This window comes from Nestor notabilis, unplaced genomic scaffold (genome assembly GCF_000696875.1).
Source record: "Nestor notabilis isolate BGI_N333 unplaced genomic scaffold, ASM69687v1 scaffold5135, whole genome shotgun sequence".
Taxonomy (NCBI): Eukaryota; Metazoa; Chordata; class Aves; order Psittaciformes; family Psittacidae; genus Nestor; species Nestor notabilis.
Window position 1 is genome coordinate 392 of NW_009930506.1, and position 15667 is coordinate 16058.

Below are 15667 nucleotides of genomic sequence, written 5' to 3' on the forward strand. Positions count from 1 at the left end.
TGATTCCGAATTGAAAAGCTACTAAAAGCTGGCTGTGCATTGAATCAAAATAAATGATCAGGAGCTTGAAGTTAGCCTTGCTTTGTAATAGCATGCTATAAAACACGCAGTGCGTCGCAGTGGGTCAGAATTTTTAAAGCAGCTTTGCAGTGGTACTTAAGTTGAAACACCTACTTTAGATTTAGTAATGGCTATGAATTATTTAACAGATGTTATGGTAGTGGTGGGAGGCCCTTATCAGGAGATGGTTTTACTAACAACTTAATTATTACCATAAATAATTTACAGATTAATTCCTTTTCCACTGTGGAAGCATATATGTAGTTCTGTGAAGGTGGTAGAAGCACAATCTTGCTTCCAAAATTAGCAGTTTGAAGGTTTGGGAACAGATGATGAGTGATATTTGCAGGAGATAGTATAATTTAATATATGCTTGTGTTACAAAAATACTCTGAAATGTACTCTGTTAGATACAGAGGCAGTTTAGTAGTAGCTGCTGACCGATCTGAAGTTACTTTTTAAAACATTTCACTCGGATATGAATAGAATTTTGCATTATATTAGCTTCTCGCCTCAATGTCTGCTAGTAATTTTCTCCATTTTCAAACAAAAGTAATCCAAAATTAAGGGCCTGAAAAGTCAGGCGCTGACTAGTAAGAGTCTCAGTTTTCCTGTCACTGAAGTGAATAAAAACTACCCAAGCCTTTGAACAGGAGTGCAGTGCTAAACAACTTGATGATCATACACCGTTGATTCATAGGATTACTGAGACATGAAAACTATCTTTGTATGGAAGACAAAATATCTCATAATTCTTTCTTGTGAAAATTCTAAATGCAATCAATAAAGAACTAGTGACTTGTCAGTTTATCTAGATGGCAGATACTGTCATTCATACTACTGGTCTTACAATGTTAACATGAGTGAAAAGTTGAACTCTTGTATTTATGAAAAACACAAAGCATAATAAAGGAAAAGTTTCCTGAGCTCTAACTAGGATACTTATCACAAGTTTGATTAATTGTTTTCAAACCTACATTAATCATTAATTAGTTTCTCTCTTGTTTGCCAGTGTTTGCTCTTTGTCCGGCAGGTCACACAAGGGAGCTTAGTGATTTTTAACGTTGTTTCGGTGTGCACAGCCAATTGCAATACCTCAGTTTAGAGTTGCTACATCCACCTCAGTAGACTTACATTAGTTATAATGAAGAGTAAAATTGTCTTCATTGGCAGTTGGAGTGTATTCTTTCTGTGACAACAAACCAATTTTAGCGTGCACTGCACTGAACTATGAGTAGGAGTCTGGTTGCTCCATCTTAGCTGAGGCCCATTTAATTGCTCAGTCGTGATTGTTTCCAGTTGTTGAGTTAAACTCTTGTGTGCCAGCAGTTGAGTTCTGGTAGGTTTAATTGGTGTTCTACCAGCTTACTGACTCCAACAATCCATCTTGTGGTTTTGACTGAAACCACTGATTCCTCATTTCCATTTTATAGAGATGAGTGAACATGTGCCAGATCATTAGCTGTCGCAGTTTATGATCCATTGTAGTAGTTTAAGTTGGATTTATGCTGGCAGGTTGGACTGTAAACAGGAATATTTCTGGCACAGGAATTTTTTTACTAGAGCAGTCACTTGAAGCACAGTGTCTAGGAAGACATCTGGGGATAACAACTCTTAAAACCAATATGACTGATCATGAAAAGTTCTTTTAAACCCCAAGTGACAGTCAGTGTCTTTCATAAAACAATTTCAAAGGGCTGAAATGACTTATGATCCTGTAAATTGCTACAGAATAGGCTATGGACTTGTAAATACACAGTCTTTGATGTTAGCAAATCACAGAATTTATAAACCTGTCACAGTTCTTAGAGGTATAAGGATGAGAAAACTAATTATATTGTACTAGAAACATGTTGGGATGCAGTAGAATCTTATTCTTATATTTGAAAACAATGTCTATGAGTTTAAAATATCACTGATCTAAATATCAGCAATCTAAATTATTCCAAGTCAGAAGTTCTATCGGTTTTGTACATTGAACCCCATGCACAGGAGTCGCATGCTGTGATATGAAGGCACACATCAGCTGATTCTTTGTGAAAAAGCAGGCTTATTAGGAAATTGCAGTAGGACTCCTGTTTTGTTTTGTTACGATGACTTACATTTATGCCTTTTTTCTACTGTTGGTGCACTGTAATGTAGTGTATAGCAGATGTTACTCTTCTCTTTGGGAAGAAAGGCGTGCTTCAGATGATCCCATGCACAGTGGCTGAATTCCTAAAGTTTTCTTCTTACTAAATTCTAAAATTCTTGATTTTGTAAGGTGTTCAGAACTAGTATTTCCTTACCTTTTTCTATATCATGTGTAGTTTAAGTACTAAAAAGGAACAACCATTTGTGGGAAAATTATCTAAAATACATTATATATCTAGTCAGACCAAGGCCTTTGCTATGTAACTTGGAATCTAATACTGGGTTTAACAAGGTTGTTCTTTGACTAAAGAAGGAAGGCTCAGGCTTATAGTTCTTTACATACAAAAATATGATAATGCTGTGATTTAAAGCTAACCCAGAACAACTCACTATCCGCTGCTTTGCTGTCCGAGTGATGGAGGCATTCTTGTATTTAGTCCTCATTGTTTCCTCATACACTGTGTGATGGGTTTAGGAAACAAGTACATTTGCATTGTGTGTTCTTGTCCATAATATTTGGTGCTGTTAGAAGTTAAATATCTTTAGACCATATGTTAAAGGTAACTTTTGTCATCTGCCTGAGGTGTCTCTAGGGTTTTTGTTTATTTCTGAGTTTGTTTGTTTGTTTGTTTTGTTTGTTGTTTTGGATTTTTTTTAAGAACATGGAAGGACTGAGATGTAGGCATAAAAATATTTATTTGACTCGGGAATTCTGTGTCTCAAATAGAGTACCTGTAGATTGTCTTGATTTTTAACAAGAGTTTTATCTGTATTTAGAATTTGGGGGATCACTTACAGATTGCTTGGTTGGAGAACAACTTAATTGGCCTTGGGAAATGAAAGTGCTTGTTACTTCAAGATCTTGAGAAGAGCTTTAGTGCAATGAAAATGGCAAAAGTGGGTGTGAAAGCATGTAGTCCATTAACGATTATTTACAGTCTGCTTTGTATTAGAAAGTGAAAGTTTATTTTTAACTTTCAGAAGATACATGATTGCTTTAAATAAACCTTCAGATTCACTATATGTGTCTCTATTGCTTTGGGAGTTAAATATTGCAACTCCTTGGAAAAGAGAATAGACTATGGCAATTGTTATTTTGATCTGAATGCATATAAAAGGAAATAGTGTGATTTGGAAATGGGTTTGGTAGTGGTACTGTGTAGTCTAGAGTTTGTTTAACCTTGAGTGGGGTTTTTTTAGTGCTTATTTTTAAGATAAAGCGTCCTGTGGATTAGCATCAAGTAAAAATTTCAAGAATGTGGCATGGTGCAGTATCAACACCTCAGTCATGCAGGCATAGATAGCTCTGCAGATCTCAAAATAAAATACATGAATTTATAGGAGACTGCCATCCTGGGTGCATGTTTCTTCTTACTGGTGGTTCTGTCATCTGTTAAAATAATTGAGCGATTAACCTGAACAGTATGTTTTTGTATGATAGTTAATTTAATTGAGAATCGACTGAAGTTAAAAATCAAATTTGTACAACGAAAGTGTGATGAAGTAGTAAGGAATTTTTAATTTCTGAATATACTCTACAAATACTAGCTTTCTTTGAAAATGACAGCTGCTTGAATTATACTTAATGTCAAACTTCTCCAGTGTCCTCATATAAAAATGGGATCTGTATGAGATTGAGCATAATTGTTGTCCTGTAGGAGTCTTGTATACTTTTGTGACATTAATACAACATAACAACATAATTTTTTGTTGTGTTTGTTTTGCCCTTTTGAAGCTTAACCTTGGAGATGATATCGTGAAAGTTGTAATCGATTGGAGCAAGCTTCAAAGCACATCAGCACTTCAGCCAACGTTGCTCTTCAGTGCACTTCAGCAGCATATTTTATGTTTGCAGGTAAGTATTTCATTGGACACATTTTACTCGACAAAAGTGATCAACAACTGAATGTAGTTATATTATCTAAACTGTAAAATTTAAGTTGTTTTTGTTCTTACATTGCTACGTCTAACAAAAGATAATGCAAAAGTGTTATATGCTTGGGATTCCACTGTGCTTCATCGGTACTCAAGCTTATGGATTTTTCCGATTAGTGGTGGGAATAGCCACTGTAGGTGAGCAGGCTGAATAAGTGCAGCCTCATTGATTTCTAGACTTGCATTGTAAATGTGATACATTTCCATCTATGGTGGGTTATAATTAAGCAATAAGACACGGCAGGTGTGTATCATGCTATGATAATGATTCCATGCGTTGGGTGAGTTTTGAGGCTCATGGAGTGCTTTCAGTGGTTCAAGAAGTGGCATTATCCCAGCATGACACATCCTGGAGTGTCTTACTGCAATTAAATATATTTTCAGCTTTTTTTTCTTTTTTTTTTTTTTTAAAGAGTAATTTTTTTGACATTAATGTCTCATCTTGCCAAGTAGCCAGTCACCATTACTGTCATTTCTTTTAACTATTGAAACTTTCCAACCCTGCCAAAAGTATGTGTAATTTAGTTGCATGGCAGGGAGGGTGAGCAGTTTGTCAGCTGGTAATAGAACAGTGTTTTGACCTTGATAGTTCATCTGTAGAAGGTGGGGATTTTAATACTAGTTTTTTGCTTCAGCTAGTCAATGAATTATTTCAAGTGTGTAGTACTGAGAGGGTTAAAAAGGAAGTTCCTGTATTTGCTTGTCTGTGGGTAAAAGAAAGACCCTTTATGTTTTCCAGACATCCACCAAATCTTTGGTGTGATGAACAAAAAGAGTAAATATGCAAGATAAAAGCGAGTAAAAATCACATCTAACTGTAAGAACACTGCAAGTAGGAATTTGATTCATTTCAGGAAATGTGACTGGTAAAAATCATGTTGTCTTTAAAAACAAATAATTTCTAGAGGGAAAATAAGCAGTGAAATTCAGACTAGGTGAAACTGGTAAAAATTTTAGAAAAGGGTGACGCATACATATGTACTGAGGTTTTATTATTACATCTGTGTAAGAGATATTGCAGTAGAATAAGCATTTCTTTTTGCTGCTATAAATGTCAGTGCATTCTTTCATTTAATTTCATGACCTAAGTAGATAATCAACCGTGTCAAGAAAAGCATGTCTTCAGGATAACGCCTATATATTTCATGTCTGTATTGTCTCATTCGCTTGGGCAACTGCAGGTTCAAGTGGAGAATGTAGTGCTGTGGTGATAAAGTAAAGGCTTTACAGTGTGAAAGCACTGGCTTTCATGTTAAGGAGGAAAAATACTAAGACTTACTGTTCTGAGTAAGCATTTGAATTAAATGTTAATTAAGTGGCATTAGTGCCAATGATTGAAGCTTTGATTTACCTACTAACAGATGAGCAGCAGGCAAATTTTTGCAGAAATTTGGGAGTTTTCGTATATAAACATCTAAAAGGCACAGGTCAAAAAAGCCAGAGTCATGGTGTACACAGTATTTGGAACTATAGCCTTTTTTTCCTGTTTTTAAATTTTATTACTCTGTTCTATCAGAGGCGGATGTTGTAATTCCTAAAATAATTATTTCAATTGGTCTGGTTTAGAAATTGTAGTAGTATTTGGCTTTCGGCTTTTTGTTTTGTGGATTTTTGTGGGTTGTTTTGTTTTTTGTTCGCATTTTTTTTAATAACCCTGTCATACTGTTTTCTTTGTTCAGCCTCTTCTAGAAAAACTCCAGTCATTGATTAAAGAGGAAAATATAGGCTATGTTGCACCTGCAGGTAAAACAGGCAGCCAAACTTGTGAAACAAATTTAAGTGTTTATGATGGTAACTGTCAGACTGAAGAAGAGTATGCAAGTTATGATTTGGGAGATCTGAAGGAAGCTCATATTAATTTTGATCCAGAGGTGGTCCAAATAAAAGCTGGAAAAGCAGAAGTAAGTGATTTACCTAACTTAAAAAAAAAAAAAGAAGAAAAAAAGAAAAAGTAAAAGATCTTTCTGAATTTTAAATTTAAAGAATTAAATAGATATATGCCATCATGTTTATTACCTGCAGATTGACAGGCGGATATCAGCCTTCATCGAGAGGAAACAAGCTGAGATCAATGAAAATAATGTCAGGGAATTTTGCAATGTTATTGATTGTAATCAAGGTAAATGGATACCCAGACTTTAATCTTCATAGCAATTTAAGTTGGTTGGTTTTGATTTTTGGTTTGGGTTTGTTTGGTTTTTTTTTTCTTTTTTTCAAAAACATTATTCTATATTTAAAACAGAACTTCATTTTAAGAGTAACTTTGTTTTAAAGTTAAGAATTTGCATGTGCACTGCATGTCAGATAGACAAAAAAGGGAAGTAGTCCTTTTAATGCATCCCATATAGAAAGATTATAGCTATTACTGTGTTCATTTTAAGAACTGTAGTCTTAAATCAGATGATTTTGTAACTGTTGTTCTCAGTGGTTTAGGTAGATGTTCCTTTCAAAGTCAACAGCATCGCAATTCAGAAATATCATGTGAATTAAGTATTCAAAGTTTTAAATTAACTATTACCTAATGCTAATTACATTACAAAGAAGTATTTTTTGCAATCAATTTGAATTACTAGCTTAGAATAACTTAGAATACTTGGAATAACTTTTTCTTTTGAACATTACTCACACTGTTGGTGGTTTTAATGCACTAACTGGCACAATTGGCTGTATCTATAACCAAGCAATCTTAAATCCGTCTGGCAGGCTGGATCCCATTAGCACGATCAGTGATTGTGTAACCAAATGCATCTTAAAAGTGAAGACAATCTTATATACATAAGTATATGGAGACGTTTTCTAAGTACCTGTGAACCCAGATGTGCATTGTCTCTGTGATATGCTTTTAGAGATCAAAGCTTATTGTTCCTTAAGCTTTACAGGAAGATAGTTTAACTGCTTGAATATTTGTTGGAATGAAAATGACAGCTGAAGTTAGTAGAATATGCTAGATAGTAAAAGACTGATTCCTAAATGTAATTATGTACAGAAGAAATTATGAAAATACCCTCCTTTGTATGTTGAGGCATAATAAAAGATGTGTAAAGCTTTGTTGTATATGAATAGAGATTAAAATATAAACATTAGAATAAACTAAGATGGTCTGTACTGTAGGTCTTTATGGTTAAACAAATTAAAGAAGTCACAGGCATCAGAATAAATACAGGAAGGTCATAAGAGAATGCTGTAAATTAGACCATTGTAAAATAGGAGAGTTTCAGAAAAGAACAGAAAACCAGAATAATAGTGGTAAGCAGGGAAAAGACTTCTGTACAGGAAGAATGACATAAGTTACAGAGAAACACAGTGACAGTAAGAACCAGATAAAATGTAAATTGGACGAAATTTGGGTTGATCCAATCAACTTTCATATACACGTGTACACACATTTATAAGTGATTTATCCAATTAAAGCCAGTTGGTCCATGCAAGTGTATGAAACTATAATGAGTGTTTGTAGAATGAAGTATTTCTGATGTTTTAATTATATGAAAAGTTTTCATTAGATTTGTTAAAAGCCTCAAAGGTGATGATGGTTAGAATATTTTAAATTATAAAGACGTAATTAGGACCTCACTTTTTCTATCATTATTGTTTATTTAGAAAATAGCTGTGCCAGAACAGATGCAATTTTCACACCCTATCCTGGATTTAAAAGCCATATAAAGGGTAAGCAACTACTTTAATACCCCTTTATTATGTGTCCAGGTAGAACAACACTGATAAATTTTTGACTAAAACTTTTTATAGAATGCTCAAAAATGCAAACTTCACGTACTGAGTTTTGAGTCTAGTGAGTACTTTTACATCTTCACTTCTCCAAGTTTTTCAATCCCATGACTGCTTCATTAATTCGATGGTTATGCACTAAACAGCAAAACAAAGTAGCTTATTTTCATTGTCTGAAAGGAAAGATATAGAAGATAAAGCAGGACAGAGGAACTGAGCAATTCTTAGCTTTTCTTCTAAGGCAATGCCAGCAGTCCAGTTAAGGAATTGAGATTAAATAAAATTATTTTATATTTTTTGTTAGTTGGTGTAAGCATATTGGATTAGAAACAGTTTTGGGACACAGTGGAAGTTCTGAGATACAGGTTTATGGAAAGTGACAAGCAGGGGAGCAAGCTCAGAACTGCACTACCTTTTGGAAAAGAGTAAATAGTGCAGAAATGATTGTCCAGCAGAAGTTACATATAAAAGACTGCTTGTCCATCTGCTGTTCTCTAGGTGTACAAAAGTTACTCTGTGTTTAAAAAAAAATACAGGAAATCTCCAAAATGAGAATGAAAGTAACTCGTCTGTTTTTGAGAGTGGTAGTATTCAGTTATCCACTTGATACTGGTTCTAGAAACCAATTCATTATTCAGAATAATAGTGTGAAGCATGATAGGTATAAGCATTAAAAGGTCTGGTGAGTTAAGAGGGAGATGGGGAAGTGAGTTTGAGTTTATAATCTTTCACTAAGAACTGCTTTCAGTAGTCGCATTTTTTATAGAGTGCTAGTTTATAACTCAGATGGTAGCATATTACAGGAAAAAAAGAAAAGCTTACACTTCAAGTAAGTAAAACCTGAACAGTTAATGACTGAAACGTGAATAATACCTAGAAAGGAATTGGAAGTAAAACCAGCATAAACTGAAGCAAAATGTAATGTGACCTCATGAAGTACTGGGTAAGTACTGTGTTTCAGTGCTGGAGCTCCAACATAGTATTTAAGCCTGCAGTACACTCCAGTAGTCTTACCAGGAGGGACTTGAGAAAGGACCGTGATTTAGAGAGGGGGCTCTAAATGTTATGATAAAGACATGGTTCAGGAGGGGGGGAAAGATAGACCTAGAAACAGCTGAAGAGTTATTAAAGCTGTTAACCTGAATAACAAAAATTAGAAGAGAACTTCCTTGACGAGATTTGTAGCGGTTCTTCTAGTTGTTTACCTCCCCTCATCTTCATGTATTTATGATGCTTCCTGTAATACTAGGTCTGGCCTTTTCTTTGCATTCACAACAGCTCACATGTGCAACTGCTGACATAGATATTGGGTTTTCTGCTATTTATCAGCAGCTGATGACAAATTCTTGATACTGCCGTTCTACATGAATGTATGAGTAATTCTTTTACTTTGCATTTGTAAAGTCCTAGGTTTTTTGTTTAGTTTAGTTACTTGTGCAAAAATAGGAAAATACTTTTACTTGAACCTTTGATCTTAATGTGTGTGGGACCCTTCACGTGAGAGACTGGTGTGAAATTGATTTAACACAGGCTTTTATATTTTAATACTTGGTTTAGTTAGATGTACTTTGTGTTTCTTGTGCATGTGTGTTAAATTTGTGTTCTCTTTACCTAGTTTCTAGGGTAGTAAATACGTATGGTCCTCAGACTAGATCTGAAGGAGCACATGGGTCCAGTCACAAAATCAATGTACCCATTCATGATTGTGGAAACCAAGCTGTTGAGGAGAGATTGCAAAACATTGAAGCACACTTACGGTTACAGACAGGTTTGTATCATGTTTTAATTTTGACATCGGCATGTCAGTTTGTGTTAGTTATCATTACTGTAGTAAAACTGGACAAGTCTAGAAACTGACTGTAAAAACAATGGATAGATCCATGGAAGGGTTTAGTCACCCAAGTACTGCAATCGTGTGTTTAGGTTCTTATGCCCAAAATGGAACCCAGATTCACGCACAAGTTAGGATGCTGAGTTGAGTTAGTAAATGTATACTTGATGTGGTGGCAAATGGAAGAGAGGTACTTCAGAATGGGATTAAACCAATCTGGAATATTTGGAGGTAGGAGTTCTCCATAGCTAGTGGAGTCCTTCTGCCATGACCCACTGAACAGGAAAAGCTGAGGTCAGGACTCAATCCTGCTTCGTGGACACCTTCTGTGGCAGAAAGTAGAATACTCATATATAGTGTTGAGGCAGCAGAGCTTGATGTTTAGCTGTGTAACCATCTCAAAAATAAGGTGGGTTTTGTGCATGGAAATAGAATTTGTAAGTGGCTGGCCAGCACTAAGGTTACAATGTGTAGCAGCTTTGGAGTTGATGCATATCAGGGATGGTTGGGGATAGCTAAGGAAGGATTCTTGCTTCCTGGTTCTGCCTGTAATAGGTGACATAATTTTATTTGAAGGAACAGGTTTTTAAACTACAATATAGGGGAAGAGGAAAGTGTGCAATTCCAGCTCAACTCCTGTCCAAATCAGCATTCAGTGCTGAAGGTCTCAAGGTCATTTGTTAGTTACCCCAGCAGCTGTGCACAAAATATTCACCTGAGCAGGTAACCTGCCTCAGCTGCCTGCTCACCAATTTTGGTTTCTGATGATGGAAAGAGTTGTTCTCAACTCATCTGCTGTTTATCAGAACAGCTTCTCTTGGTGCTAGTACTGCTCTTTTCCCTTTACATTAAGAGTCAGCAGTATTAAGAAGAGTGGGAGGTCAGCCAATTTAATTAGTAGCTGCTGAGTGATGAGGAGAGAGCAAAACTGAAAAGAGGGAAGCTACCTGCAAAATCGTCTGTCTGAAGTGAGGAAATAGACGAATGGCAAAAAAACCCGTTAGTGCTTATTTCAGTAGTTTGTACAATAGAATTATCTTACCGAACAGACCTAGAAATAAATGGAAATGGGTGGCAAGAGAGTAAATAGAAGCTTGCTAAAGGTTGTCATTGCTGTTCAGAACCAGACTGTCATTTTAGTTGGGATAGCCAGTAGTTAGTTGTGATAAACAGTGATTTCAGTTTATAGAATACTGTGTATCACTGTGCATAGATGGTTTCTGAGGCTGATCTTTTGGTCAGTTCTGTTCTTAAATGGGGAAACAAGCCCAACCTGCTGTAGTATAGCTACAAACAGCAAATGGGTTGAGGTAAGGTTTTTTGTTGCTGTTGTTTTTGTGATGTTTGCAGGTTTGTTGGTTTTTTCTTTGGTTGGTTTCTGGTGGTGGTGGGGCGGGCATGGGTTTTTGTTTGTTTGTTTTTTATTTTCTCTAAATCTCTGCTATTCCATTCCACACAATATTCCCCACCCTTGCTTCTCCCATCTGTGCCTAAGCAAATGCTGTTCTTTGTCAAGTGCAACTCATACCTGTCCTCTAACTTCTGATGCTTCGTGGGGATAAGTTTCCTTCAGAACAATCTTGGATATCGATGCTCAATTCATGTGTGGGCAGCCATCCCATCTGCTTGTGTGACTAATATATTATAAGACTGATCATTAGCTGTTCCAGGGACTTTGTCAGACGTATTTCAGCCACCTGCGTAAAGTTGTCTCTTGCCTTCACTGACTGCACTGGATTATCAATCAGGTTTTACCTTGAATCATATTAGTTACCCTTCTGTTTTATTATCCTGTCCACTCATTTTGCTTCAGCTACTGGTTGATAGCTGGACTCAATCAATTCATGTGTAAAACTTGCAATCTTTAGTCTTTTTAAAGTTATTCAAGCACTTTTCCTGATCTGTTTGTGTATTTAGGTGGTCCTGTACCAAGAGACATTTATCAGAGAATTAAGAAGCTTGAAGATAAAATCCTTGAGCTGGAAGGACTGTCTCCTGAATATTTTCAATCTGTGGTAAGAAATTCTCTCATGTTCTTTTAGCATACCTAAATGCATTCGGGACGTTTGTGCTTATATCTTTGATGTACAGACAAAACCTGAGGGCAGTCACACTTGGCACTCTTGATAGAGAACTCTGGCTTGGTGTAATAGTTACGTTTCACTTGGACCATCTGTGTAAGTTCATATTTCTACCTAATTTCTCATTTGAAAGAAAATAGTATACATTTGAGGGGAAAAAATTGCAGCCACCCAAGATTCACAATTTGTAAGAAATTTATTATAGATGTTAGATTTCTGTGCGTCCTTCTCCCCCCTCCCACACCTCCCTCAGTCTGGCAAGCCGGTGGCTGAGGCAGGTTACCTGCTCAGATGAATACTTATTGCAAAGAACCACACACTTACCTGTTTCTTATGAAAGAAAATTGACAAAAGTTTGATCTTAATACAAATCATTAATGGCTTAAATCCTTTGGGCCTCTGTACATGATCTGATTACTAAAGATCAGGTATACGAAGTAACTTCCAATGAGAGAGCAAACCCTTTACAAAGTGTTTAATGTGATTCTATGACTTTTGTTTCTATGTTGCTAGTTTTCGGGCAGAGTTCTGTTTCTTTCTGAATAGTAAACCTTATCTGTCATTCGCAAAAGGAGATTAGGACAAAGAGAACATTAGTTGTTACTACATCAGGCTCTGGTTGCCTGTAGGAATTTCTTGTCTGTTATCTTGTTCTTTCCCCACGTAACACTGTCGTTTTTACTATTGATAATATTTTAATTTATATCTTCTCCCTTGTGACCAGCCAAAGAAGAGTCAGCAAAAATCAATGGCAATATAACCATATTTTTTGTTTGGTTGGTTGATTGTTTATGTTGGAGACTAATAAAATCCTTTATTTGTGAGGCTATTCCTTCAAGTTGTTGGAAACCAGAATTTAAAACATACATTTTTATAAGTTGAGATTTCCACAGAAAGGGCTTTAGGATCTTCTCTAGAATGGGGATCTGTGAAAAATTTGTGATGGTGGCAATACTAGTATTGTACAGTAATTAGAATTCTTTTGTCCAAACTTTTGCAAAAATATTGGTGTGGATACAGGAAATTTTTGGGGAGAAAAATATTGACAGCTTCAAAAGCTGGGTATTGATCTTGGTTTTGTCTGAAGGAAGCTTCAGTTAAGTTGATAGTTGTTGGCTGCCAAGTGTGGAGAAGTTTCAACAACTTCTGAATGCTCTCCAGTAGTGTTTCTTATGATCCAAAGTACTTAATTATAAAAAAAGATTTCTTTAGTCCACCGAATGGCAGTCAGTGTTCTTTCTGCACTTTAAAGACTCTTGTCAACATTGTTACAGAATTACTTGCGGTCCTCTGTCAGTGCAACATTAAGTCTCTTTTGATTATGTCTTTTCTTTAGAGTTGTTCTGGCAAAAGGAGAAAGATTCAGCCTCCCCATGTAAGTGCTGTTAACTTTTGTTTACCTTAAGTTTAGGATGTTCTGAGTGAAAAGTAATCAGAAGTTCTATCAAGCAAATATCTTAACTTCTCAGAAGTAGCTGTATCAGTGCTGGATAGCTTGTTGGCAAAGAAAGAGAAGGAAGAAGACAGAAAGTTAATGGATGTCACAGTGAAATGAGTCTTCTAAGAGTCTATACTGGAGTAGGTTATTTAGTGTTTTCACCAGTTAGAAGGATGAAAGAATAAAACAAATCTGTAACGTTGTTAATCAATATGGGGGTAACAAACAACTTGCAAATTCTGACCAGCCTCTTAGTAATGTCTTTTGGTTTTGTTTTGTTTTGTTTTGTTTTGTTTTGTTTTGTTTTGTTTGTGGCTTGGTGGTTTTTGTTGATGTTTTAAATTATTTTTTAATTTACTTTATCAGTAAATTTATTATATTTGTTCATATTTGTTTATGAAGAGACAATAAAGGTAGAAATGTCTGACTCAGCAAAAGTGTTGCAGAAAGACCTGATGTTATAGGAGATACTAACCTAAGTCAGTAAGACTTGCCATTTTCACAATACCGTCACATAAAGGAGTGCATTAACCATGTACCTTAGGCCACAAGAGAGAATTTCTTCTTGGTGTGAGACTGCAGCTGGAACACTGCTACTAGTCATCACACTTGGAGGCAGATGGGCTGGGGAGAATGTTTAGAATGGAATGCGGACCATCTGAGACTTGAGGAATTAGGCTTGTTTACATGAAGAAAGAAAAAATCCTCCATAGGGTGAAATATTTTTATAAAAAGGATGATGACCAGTTCTTTGTATAAGAAGAGATAAAACAAAATATCGGGTTAAGTGGGCACAGAGGAGGTTGATGTTGAGCAATAGGAAAAAAAACACCCTTCGGTCATAAAGCTGGGTTCTGTAAGATCTGGATAGTCTTGTCCAGTGTTTCAACATCAAAGGATATTTGGTTTTTTTTCATGAACAGGTTAAATAAGCATCTAATGGAAATAGCATGGATATATTGATCCATGATTAGGACTGTCAGTTTCTTCTAAGTCTTTTTCTTTCAACTTTAATAGCCATAGACTAGATTCAGACAATTCTGCAAATGTATTTGTATCACTTAGTGCAATATGCAGTGACCTCAAGTTTGAAGTGCTAGGCCACTTATCCAAGTAATTACAAAATGTAAATGATTGTGGTTTTTATTTTGTTCTTTTAGCAGAACTATTCATTGGCTGAACTTGATGAAAAGATCAATGCCATAAAACAGGCATTACTGAGGAAGACAAAAGAAAGCAAGTCTAAGGAGGCTGAGCGGCTTCTTCGATAAAGAAAAAAGTATCTTCAGAATCCTTATCATGCTTTGCACATACCTAAACCATAGACCTGAATAGCGTTGATCGAGGATGACTTTAGGAATGAAAGCAAAGCATGCTTAGAAGCTCCTTTTGGATGATCTCGAAAGCTTTGTTTCAGAAGAGCTCATTTTAAAACTGTCTTATTAATTAAATAGTTACTGTAAAATAAAGAATGTTTTAGGAATAGCATTCTAATAATCCATTCCCTTCTGTTATAAAGGAGGATTGCAGCATTGTTCATATGTGGAAAGTCGTAATCCACATACAGAAGCTACATTTCACATGTAATTCTTGATGAGTGAGTATTCAAAAGGGCTCTTTTGAATACTTTTCATCTAAGTAGTTTGCATAGACTTGTGAAATAAAACTAAATGCTCATAAGTAAACTTAGGAAGAGAAAATTGAAAAAAACCCCTCGCAGTATGCGTGCTTGCCTGCATTTTGTCCATATTTGTTACTGTTTTCACTACTGTTAGAATGGCAACAGATTTCTGTTTAAAAGATGGTTATGGAAATCATATATGTAAATAGAGACACCTGTTCTTCACTTCCTTGGTGTCCTGTAGGAATTCAAACTTTGTACCCTGCTAACAAACTTAATATAATCTAAAGACCACTCCAGGGGAGGTTTTGAGGAGCATGCCAGCAGGCACCAGCTTCCCTTCCTTCCATGTGCATACCTGTATGACTTCTGAAGCATGGATACTGGGTACGTAGTTTAAATTAGTCAGACCTTTGGACACACGCTGAAGTGTGATTTTGTTTGTTTGTTTTAATAAAACACTTTCTGTTTATACCAGTTCTTTAGTTTATTTGCTGTCTCTGTTCGTTCCAGATTAGAAGTAGCTGTTACACAGGGAGTCCTTTATGTTAACTGCTCTGCTTATAGCAGTCATACTATCAATGTCCCTGTATCAGTCTCTGTGACAGGTGTTAGTAACTACTGACTGGACACAGTTGTACTTTGAAGAATAGTAGGCATTTTCTGTAATACTGTGTTCTTATCTAAACTAACATTTGTTGTAGCATGTAATGATTCTCTGAAGGTGAACCATCAGAGGTGGTTGACAAAAGCTACTTTAGCTCCAGGAAAGAACATAGTACATGTTACCTGTTCATATGCCTAGTGTCCACCCATGAAGAAGTTAACCCAAACAGTTATGA

At 35.8% G+C, this 15667-nt stretch overlaps 1 protein-coding gene across 1 annotated transcript; it reads left to right on the top strand.

Moving 5' to 3' along the window:
• Positions 1-3826: 3826 nt before the first annotated feature.
• Positions 3827-14868, top strand: MBIP (MAP3K12 binding inhibitory protein 1; the record flags this gene model as incomplete). The annotated part of the gene is made up of 8 exons (XM_010015413.1): positions 3827-4048; positions 5808-6029; positions 6151-6247; positions 7729-7794; positions 9470-9622; positions 11603-11700; positions 13103-13141; positions 14365-14868. Coding segments are annotated over 8 exons (1008 nt in total), but the record flags the coding sequence as incomplete, so codon positions are not given.
• Between the last annotated feature and the right edge of the window lie 799 nt (positions 14869-15667).